The 10,748-nt window shown below is 42.2% G+C and overlaps 1 protein-coding gene across 2 annotated transcripts in view; it reads left to right on the forward strand.

Annotated features, from left to right (window-relative positions):
* Positions 1-4,766: 4,766 nt before the first annotated feature.
* Positions 4,767-10,748, forward strand: part of ZFYVE1 (zinc finger FYVE-type containing 1) — a 47,549-nt gene continuing 41,567 nt past the window's right edge. Inside the window, exons 1-2 of one of the 2 annotated variants that reach the window (XM_060004280.1) lie at positions 4,767-4,946; positions 6,317-7,247. In XM_060004280.1, coding sequence (XP_059860263.1) covers positions 6,735-7,247 — 513 coding nt within the window. In that variant the 5' untranslated portion in view covers positions 4,767-4,946; positions 6,317-6,734. Of the gene's footprint in view, positions 4,947-5,134; positions 5,240-6,316; positions 7,248-10,748 lie in introns of those variants that run through there. The other variant, XM_060004281.1, reaches the window with a different exon arrangement.

Raw genomic sequence — 10,748 nt, forward strand, 5'->3', positions numbered from 1 at the left:
GACCTAAGGAAATTATTAAGTCCAAAAGCTTGGTTTGCTTACCTTGTAGATTCTACTTTCCAGTCACCTTTTACTTTATTCATGTTTTTCTAATTAAAAAATTTAAAATTTTATTTTATATGGTGAGATATGCAAATGGAAAGTATGAAAAACATATAAATTGTTTAAAGCAAAAGTATCAAGTGAACATTGGTGCAACCACCACAAAGGTCAAGAGTAGAACACTGCCTGTGACTTTCTGTTTGAATAATAATTAAAAAAAGAGTAGAACACTGCCAACAAACACGCAGATGTCCATCATGTGCCCTGATCATATTGGCTCCTCCGTGAGCTAACCACTAGCTTGACTGTTCTTTTTTGTATAATGGCTCATAATATGGCAAATTGGCCAGCCTACTGGAAACAATGAAAAATGCTGGTAAAATAGTGAAGAGTCAATAAGAAGACATGGAAAAATCAGACCAAAATCTAGGTGAAGGCAGGATCCAGAGAGTAAATAGAGCAATGATGTTACTTTTACCCTAGGGCACATGTCTTACTTGAGAACTTAAACATTTTTTTTTTTGTCTTTCTCTTATATGGCTTTTTTTTTTCATATCCAGTTTTATTCTTTTATTGTTTTCAGGGCTCCTTGAAAATATATAATTTTTATTTTATTTATTTATGTATTAAAGTACAGTTGAGTTTACAATGTCATGTTAGTTTCAGGTATACAGCACAATGATTCAGTTATATATATATATATATATATATATATATATATATATATATATATACTTTTTCAGATTCTTTTCCCTGATTGCTTATTACAAAATATTGAGTATAGTTCCCTGTGCTATGCAGTAGGTCCTTGTTGGTTATCTATTTTATGTATAGTAGTGTGTATGTGTTAATTCTAACCTCATAATTTATCCCTCCTCTCCTTTCCTCTTTGGTAACCATAAGTTTGTTTCTATGTCTGTGGGTCTATTTCTGTCTTGTACACAAGTTCATTTGTATCTTTTCTTTTCTGTTTTTAGATTCCACATATAAATGATACCATATAATATTTGTCTTTCTCTGTCTGGCTTACTTCACTTAATATGATAATCTCTAGATAAACCCATGCACTTATGGTCAATTAATCTATGACAAAGGAGGCAAGAATATACAATGGAGAAAAGACAGTCTCTTCAACAAGTAGTGCTGGGAATACTAGACAACTACATGTAAAAGAATGATATTAGGGCTTTCCTGGTGGCGCAGTGGTTGAGAGTCCGCCTGCCGATGTCGGGGACACGAGTCCGTGCCCCGGTCCGGGAAGATCCCACATGCCGCGGAGCGGCTGGGCCCGTGAGCCATGGCCGCTGAGCCTGCGCATCCAGAGCCTGTGCTCCACAACGGGAGAGGCCACAACAGTGAGAGACCCGCGTACCGCAAGAAAAAAAAAAAGTATGATATTAGAACATTCTCTAACACCATATACAAAAATAAACAAAATGGATTAAAGACCTAAATGTAAGACTGGGTACTATAAAACTCCTAGAGGAAAACATAGGCAGAACACTTTTTGACATAAATCACAGAAATATTTTTTTGGATCCGTCTCCTAGAGTAATGGAAATAAAACTAAAAATAAACAAATGGGACCTAATTAAACTTAAAAGCTTCTGCACAGCAAAGGAAAGCATAAACAAAATGAAAAGACAACCTACAGAATGGGAGAAAATATTTTCAAACAATGTGACTGACAAGAGATTAATCTCCAAAATATACAAACAGCTCATACAGCTCAATATCAAAAAAACAACCCATCAGAAAATGGGCAAAGGGCTTCCCTGGTGGCGCAGTGGTTGGGAGTCCGCCTGCCGATGCAGGGGACGCGGGTTCGTGTCCTGGTCCGGGAAGATTCCCACATGCCGCGGAGCGGCTGGGCCCATGAGCCATGGCCGCTGAGCCTGCGCGTCCGGAGCCTGCGCGTCCGGAGCCTGTGCTCCGCAACGGGAGACGCCACAACAGTGAGAGGCCCGCATACAGCAAAAAAAATAAATAAAATAAAATGGGCAGAAGATCTAAATAGACATTTCTCTGAAGAAGACATACAGATGGCCAACAGGCACACGAAAAAAAATGCTTAACATTGCTAATTATTTGAGAAATGCAAATCAAAACTACAATGAGGTATCACCTCAAACCCATTAGAAAGGCCATCATCAAAAAGTCTACAAATATTAAATACTGGAGAGGGTATGAAGAAAAAGGAACCCTCCTACACTGTTGGTGGGAACGTAAATTGGTATAGCCACTATGGAGAATAGTATGGAGTTTCCTTAAAAAACTGAAAACAGAGTTACCATATGATCCTGCAATCCCACTGCTGGGCATATATCCGGAGAAAACTATACTTTGAAAAGATACATGCACCCCAATATTCATTGCAGCACTATTTACAATCACCAAGACATGGAAACAACCTAAGTGTCCATCAACAGAAGAATGGCTAAAGAAGATGTGGTGCATATACACAATGGAATATTAGCCGTAAAAAAAAAAAAATGAAATAATGCCATCTGCAGCAACATGGATGGACCTAGAGAACTTAAACTTTTTTTTTCTAGGCCTAGGGGGCAAGTAGGACAGAAGGCTAAGCCCAGGGCCTGGTTGAATGGGGAATTCTAAAGCCGGGACCTCAGTGTAAGGGTGAATTGCAAGTAAACACACCCCCACCTAACAGATTGAAAGAAAGTTGTCTTGGAAGGGGTGATTGTGGGGAGCTGTAGAGGGGTACTGGACCCATAAGCCAGCCCTCTCAGGGATATGTAGCCTAAATATACATCCCTTGGTGGTTTAAAAAAAAAAAAAACCCAAACAGTGCTAGTTTAAAGTTATCTCTACTGGCAGAAGCAAAACTAAATTCTCTCAGGAGGAATGAACCTTTATCTTAGCTTTCAAAATTCCCACAAATAATTTTCCAAGGAAAATGCAGCTCATAGTAAAAAATAACTAAGCACACAAAGAATGAGACTGAGTAAAACCATCCAACAACTGAAAGGGATCTGATAATTCCCATGATCTATTACAAGAAATAAAAGTAAAATAGTTTATTTTCCATTATTGACATATTGCACTTAAATAGTAAGAAATTTCAAGAGTATAACTGTGTTTAAAGTCTTTCTTTTTCCTCACCTTAGTTACCTTCCTTGGAGGCAACCATTTCCCACAGTTTTAGGGGTTCTTATTTTAACTTAAAAAAATGTACTTTAAAATGGGCACGTTGGTTTTAAAAAGGGTTAAATACCATTTTGTTCTCAGGATATATTAATAGCCTCATTTTATAATTAGGAGTATGAAGCAAACTATTAAGGCTACAAAAAATTATAGTGGTAGGTTAGGAACGAAACCTTCTAGGGAAATTTTATGCCATGCTGGCCAGTCTCAAGAGCCTAGCTCAAGACCTGTTATCTTAAATTCCTTTCTAAAATCCCTCTTTTCCTCTTCTCCCCTTTAAACTTCGAAATTGTAAAGTACTACAGATAGCTTAGGTCTTAGTATCCTTGTTTGTGATGTGGCATTTCTCCACCATTGTGCTGTTAGTCCCACTGTTGGCTATCTGCCCAGTCTTGAAGACATAATTTTCAGCAATATAACCCTCACACATGGCTGATTCATTATTATGTAGATTTGGTTTTACTATTGGTCTAACTATGTCCCTTGAATCATAGCATACAAAATTATCTCACTTTAGGTCAGGAGATGGGTTCTTGTCCCAGCTTTGTCAATAATTTGCTTTATGACCTTGGCAAGTCACTTAACCTTCCTTTTCTCTCCTGGGTTAACAATTATCAAGATAGAATCATAGAACATTAAAACTGGCAGGGACCTCAGAGTTTACAGGATATAATCCTTTTATTTCATGGAGAGTTGCATGATTTACCCAAGAGCTTTCTAGAACAAGCACCCAGTCTTCAGCATCTCAAACCAGTGCTCTTTACATCAGGCTTGCTTTCGGTGTTGTTCTAAGAAACAAACGAAAAAAACAAAAAGTGAAAGCACTGAACAAGTATAAGACCATTTACGAAAAGCCAGATAACGGTGTTAACCGTTAGCCTTACTGTAGTCTGAAAGCTTACTTGAATAAATGTACCCCCGCTAACTAAAAGAAAATTTGAAAGTTCTTCAGGTATGTAAGGAAAAGTCAGAAAAATAAATTAATGGAGGAAAAAAATTAATGGTTGGCTTGCAGAACACTCTTGAAGGGAAAACAAAACTCCCACAAGAGTACTTATATTCTCTTATAAATTCTTTCTGGTCTTTTCTTAGTGCAAGATGAACTTGGGTAAGAGGAGACTGCCTGTTTTTATACATTCCTGAAGGAATGGTATGCATTAAGGGTAACTTGAAATCGAATTATTTGCCTCGCCTATAGTACATATTACATCAGTTCTCTAATTTAGCGCCACTCCTTCTCTGGCCACTACCCAAAACAAGGTGCTGAAACCTGCGGAAACCACAGTCACCGCAAAAACTCCAAGTCCCATAATGCTCGAAGGGCAGTCTCTACCGCCTCTGCGCAAGAGCAGCGTTTTCGGTACTGGGAGTTGTAGTCATTCGGGGGCTTCACTTCCGGGAAGTTGGGGAAGGACGCGCCTCCGGAGAACTACATTTCCCAGGAGGCTATGCGCGTCCTTCTCCGCCCCCGCCGGCGTCAGGCTCCACCTCTCCCGCTCCTCCCTCACTGGGCTGCACCGCTCACGCCTTCCTGTTAGTCCGAGCAGGAAGAAGTTCACTCAGATCAGCTGATCCTAACTGACAACAGGAGAGGAGGAAGCCCGGGAGGCAGCAAAGGAGGAGGGGGGTGGAGATGGAGAGGAGGCTGGATCCACCGGTGCCCTGAGGAACAGCCCCCGTCTCCACCGGCGCCCCGGGGGTCCCCCGACGCCGCCTCGCCGCAGCAGAGCTGCTTCGTGGTGGGGTTCCCGGGACGCCACGGTCGGGGAGGGAAGGGCACGGCCCTGCGCCGGACGAGCGCTAGCCCTGGAGCTCCCTCCTTTCCCAGGAGGAAGGGGGGGCGGGTGCGGCGGGGGTGGAGGTGGGGGTGGGGTGGTATAAACAATGGATTCGGCTCTGGCCTCTGCCAGCGTTGGGGGGATTTGGGGGGACCTTCTTTGTTCTTAGACCTTGCTCCTGCCCCTCGGGTTGTGGTGGTGGTGTCCGGAAGGAAGGAAGGGTGAGGAATCCCCGGCTGGAGAGAGGCGTCGAGGTGGGAGGCCGAGTGGGCAGATTGTTTGCTTGGGTCTGGTGGGCGGAGAGGTATCTTTTTGAAGGTTGGTTTTATTTTTTTCTCAATTGTGACAAATTTTGATTTTTATTAACGTTGTGGGAGCTGGTTGGGCACTTCTGTGATTAGGGTGTAAATAAGGTCTCCTAGTCACTCCTTTCGCCTTCCTTGTTTATCTAAAAATAAGATGGATAGATTGATTACGGTATGGGAGGAGTGAATACCCGAAAGGAGGGCTTTACATTTCCTTGGAGCGTTAGTTTGGGTGTCGAGGCGAAGGGGAGTTAGGAATATGATTGTGACAAAAAGCCCCTTTCTTGCCCCAGTTATCTATCTATCTTTCTTTCTTTCTTTCTTATTTAGTTATTTTAAAGTTGGGTTTTGAGTGACAAAGAGAAGAATTATTTGTTTTAACTCACTTCAGGCCTGGCTTTGCAGTGGGCCATAGTGGAGGAATTCTGTCTCCTGTTGCTCCCTTTTTTTGCAGTTAGACAAAAGGACAAAAGGAAGTACAATAATTGTTTTTAATTGTTTTTAAACATGGAATGGTGACTCTTGTTTCCAGGTTTAGAGTCGTTAATAGGCATCTGTCTACAGTTGAAGCAATCCAGTCACAAGGTTAATTGGATCTGTGCAGGACTTTGATGGAGCTAAAGTTTATTATTATTGTTTCTTCAGCTTTTTACAAGCGTCTTTCTCCACCTCTCCCAATTGTGGGGTGCAGGTAGGGGTGCAGAGGGTGTTCCTCCAAGGACTATTTGCTTAGTGCTTTTGATTCTTAATTTAATAACTGAGGGAACAGAGAATTTCAGGCTGGGAAATAAAGCAACACAGTCTCTTAAATGCCTCGAGACTAGAGGTCATGGTTGTTTTCAGAAGGAGCGGGCTTAACCATGATTTTGAGGAGAAATTTCTAGGATCAAAATGAGCCAGTGTGATTTTTACAAGCGAGAGTGAGAGTTCTCTTGGGAGTTCTGGCCTATTTAATCACAATCTTTTTTTTATAAGGTGAATTTTTGTTTTTAGATGAGTGAAATCCTTTTCCTGCCTCTATTCTAGGTATCCTCTGAAATACTGACTTGAGCTGCATAATATTGAAAAGCTCCTGACCACTCTCTTTCATTACCAAAACCTTGTGTCTGAGGCCCCATGCATGCGCCCACCTCAGTGAACCCATCAGATCTCTCTCAGATAGCCATAACAGACCCTCTCAAGTTAATTTTAACCACATATTTGCCTGCACTTTATGGAGGATGAAACTATCAAACCAAGTCAACGTTGCTGCTGACTCAGGAGTCTTGGCAGCAGGAAATTAAATATCCGAACATTTGTAAATGTGTGAAGAATTCTAATAAGACACCGAATGTTTTTTTAAAAACAGTTTTTTAAGGGTGTTCAGAACCCTGTGGAGGCTGTGCTCAGTCTTCGGACTCAACGCCTTTGTCTTCACTTCTGGGGAAAGCCCAGGTACTGTTATATGGTAGGTGCTTTCTTTCCTGGTCTGAATATGAGTGCGCAGACTTCCCCAGCAGAGAAGGGCCTGAACCCTGGGCTGTTGTGCCAGGAGAGTTACACCTGCAGCGGGACTGATGAAGCCGTCTTCGAGTGTGACGAGTGCTGTAGCCTGCAGTGTCTCCGCTGCGAGGAGGAGCTCCATCGGCAGGAGCGCCTGAGAAACCATGAGCGGATCAGACTCAAAGCTGGCCACGTCCCTTACTGTGACCCCTGCAAGGGCCCCAGTGGGCATTCTCCAGGTGTGAAGCAGAGGGCAGTTGTGAGGTGCCAGACCTGTAAAATCAACTTGTGCCTGGAGTGCCAGAAGAGGACTCATTCTGGGGGTAACAGAAGGAGGCACCCTGTTACGGTGTACCATGTGGCTAAGGTCCAGGAGTTGCTGGAGGAAGAAGGGATGGATGAGGACACCAAGAGGAAGAAGATGACTGAGAAGGTTGTGAGTTTCCTCCTAGTAGATGAGAATGAAGAAGTTCAGGTAAGCGCTCAGTGGTAGTAGGGTTCATGTGGTGGTGGTACAGATCTGATGTTGGCAGCTGGCTCTCAGGGGAGGTCCAGGAGGAGCTCGCATTTTAATCAGTAAGAGGCAAGATCCCGGAAGCTTACATCTGTATGGAGTCAGATTTAGTTTTTTATCAGCTGCATGACCTTGGGCTGAATTACTTTACCTCTCTGAGCCTTAGTTTTCTCATTTATAAACTGGGGACAGTGCCTAGTTCATTGGGTTGCAGTGAGAATGAAATGACACAGTGTTTGTAAAGCCTGTTACCTAATAAACGCTCAGTGTGTGGTAGCTGTCATTATTATTTTTAGGATTATTATCAGGAAGAACTGATTTAGAACTGTTTTCTCAATGAGAGCACTTTGGCAAGTTGTGAATACATGTGAATGAGGAGGGACTGTGTGTGTGCAGGGAAAGAGACACTGACTTCTGGTGGGTCCCATAGGAGTGCAAAGCTGTAAGTCATCACCCTGCTAACTGCATTTAGAGACAGGTGTTTGAAAAGTGGCTTTTCGTAAGGGTAGTATCCTCTCCAGATGACCTCTTATTTTCATGTATTGGCTTCTGATCAATAGAAGCCAGTTAGGGCATCTGGGATTACAGAAGGGCTGGAGAATATTTGATTTGATTCTGAGCTGGGGAGAGGGTGGCGTCTGATAGGAGCAAGTTGGGGAGATGGAAGTGTGTGACAGGGGCGATTGGGAAAGGGGTAGTAGAATGTTTATACTTTCCAGCGAAGGTGGTACAATTATCATGTCTGTACTTTCAAATGAAGACTGCTTCATTTCACATCCTGGCGTCACTCACTGGCTGTATAACCAAGGGCAAGTTACTTAAACTCCATGCCTCAATTTCACTTCTACATCGCAGCAGTAGTTGAGAGGATTCAAAGAAATTAGGAATAGAAACGGAAAGGCCCTTATCACAGGGCCTGGCACGTGGAGTACAGAACCACTTTGTTGTGTTTGTCAGTATCAGGGAGTGTTTTGTAGTACATTCAGTACTTTTAGCTGTGATGACTCCTCAAGTCTCCAGATTGGAGGAGTACCTTTGTAAGTTACCGCTTGAAAACTTTATAATTACCCAGTGAGTATTTTTCATCTGTCTTTTTCCACCTTAGATAAGGTTATGGAAATGAATTACGTCATGATTTCTGTGTACATATGTTGTCAGCTAAATACTTTTTCTTTTTTTTTTTTTTTTTTGCGGTACGCGGGCCTCTCACTGTTGTGGCCTCTCCTGTTGCAGAGCACAGGCTCTGGATGCGCAGGCTCAGCGGCCATGGCTCACGGGCCCAGCCGCTCCGCGGCATGTGGGATCTTCCCGGACCAGGGCCCGAACCCGTGTTCCCTGCATCGTCAGGCGGACTCTCAACCACTGCGCCACCAGGGAAGCCCTGTCAGCTAAATACTTTGCTAACACAGGCTTTCTTGCTTGGTTGAGAGGAACTAATAGAGTTATGGAAGAGTGAGCCAGATCCCATTCTGCCTCCCTTGCTAGCAATAATGTCTCCTCGATGGATTCTGCTCTAATTGGGTGACAGTGTGCACTAAATGTTTTACAAATGGAACACTTGGATTTGGATGATTCCTGTTGGTTTTGCCACCAGTTCTCTTTAACGTCAGCCTTTGGAAAGTCATACTTCGAATTGTTGTCACTTTTGTAAAAATGAGAGGAAGATTTGCGATGAACCAGTGGATATTGTGTCAGCACCAAAAAGAGTATTTTTTGAGGGGAGGAGGATGTATTTTCTTTTTTCTTTTTGTAGCACTGGTACATATTTCTTAGCAGAGAATTAAGAAAATATAAGGAAGTGTACTGAAGCAGACAAATCCATCTTTTTTTCTTGTAGTGTGTAATGTGTATATAATTAGGTTGTTTTGTAAAGATTTCTCCCTTCATAAACATTGACCACTTCCCCGGAAATAACAGTTTATTAATTGTAAAAAGCACTGGTTGGGACTAATGGATGGGACAAGAATTTTAGGTGGTGACTTGTTCTCATGGGGTCATGGTGGAAGAGTACTTGGAGAAAATATCTAGCTCACTTTTCTAATGTGAATGTCTAAAACAATTAGAGAGATGATTGTCTGATATAAATCTAGATGGTGAATTCAGCTAAATTGTAGACTCCTGGAGAGCAGGACCACGTCTTGTGCCCTGGATCACGTACAATGGTGGGCATGCTGTCAGCGCATAAATACTTGATGGGTGATGTCACATCTCAACCTCAGTTTTTTAGAAATGAATATCACACACATACTTAGTAAAAAAAAAAACAAAACTAAAATCATTTGAAAGGGCATACAATGACAAGTTTCCCTCCTCCTTCATACCCTTAGTCTCCTTCGTTAGAACAATCACTATTAACAGTTAACTACATGCACTTCTAGAGTTTTTTCACGTATACTTACGAATATATGTATGTAGCCTTTTAATTTTTCAACAGAAATGGAATCTGATATACTTGCTGTTCTGTCCTTGGCTGTTTTTCACTGAAGGATACATCTTGTAGAACTTTCCTTATCAGCACATTGAGGTCTACCTCATTATTTAAAGGCTGCCTAGTACTCTGTTGAATGTTTTTTCTCCAATTTTAGCCTATTAAGGGATATTTGAGTTATTACAACCAAGGATGTGTTGAATATCCTATAAATCTATTTAGAAATGGAATCTTTTTGTCAAATGATATGTATATTTTAAATTTTGATTGATATTACCAAATTCCTGAACCTTATTTTCTTAGCTTCTGCAGTACTTCTCTGAGTCTCCCCTGGGTTCTGGTCTTGGCTCATGATAGTTAAAATTTAAAGAGCTCTTACTGTGGTGCTTGGCACTGTTCTTAGCATTTGAGCTCATTGAGTCCTGATGAGACCTCTGTGTATTAGTTTCTTACTGTTGCTGTAACAAATTACCACAAATTTAGTGGCTTAAAGCAACACAAGTTTATTCTGTCATTGGTTGGAGGTCAGAAGACCTAAAATGGACCTGATAGGGCTGTGCTCCTTCTGGAAGCTCTAGGGAAGAATGTGTTTGCTTATCTTTCTAACTTCAAGAGGCCTCCCGCGTACTTTGGCTTGTGGCCCCATCATCCAGCTTCAAAGCTAGTAGTGTTAACATCTTCCAATCCCTTTCTGTCTTTTTTCTTCTGTTGTCACTTGCCTCTCTGTGGCCCTTCTGCCTCCCTCTCACAAGGGTCTTTGTGGTTACATTGGATCCACTTGGATAATCCAGTGTAATCTCCCCACCTCAAGGTCCTTAATTCAGTCACATCTGCAGAGCCTTTTTGCCCCATGAAGTGACGTATTCACAGGTTCTGGGCATTAGGATGTGGACATCTTTGGGGGTGGGGTGGGGTGGGGGGCAATTTCAGCCTACCACACCCTATGAAGTAAGTTGTATGTCTTAGTCAGTTGGGCTGCTATGACAGAATAGCATAGATGAGGTGGCTTAGAAACAACAGAAGTCTATTTCTCA

Source organism: Delphinus delphis, chromosome 2 (assembly GCF_949987515.2).
Source record: "Delphinus delphis chromosome 2, mDelDel1.2, whole genome shotgun sequence".
Classification (NCBI taxonomy): domain Eukaryota; kingdom Metazoa; phylum Chordata; class Mammalia; order Artiodactyla; family Delphinidae; genus Delphinus; species Delphinus delphis.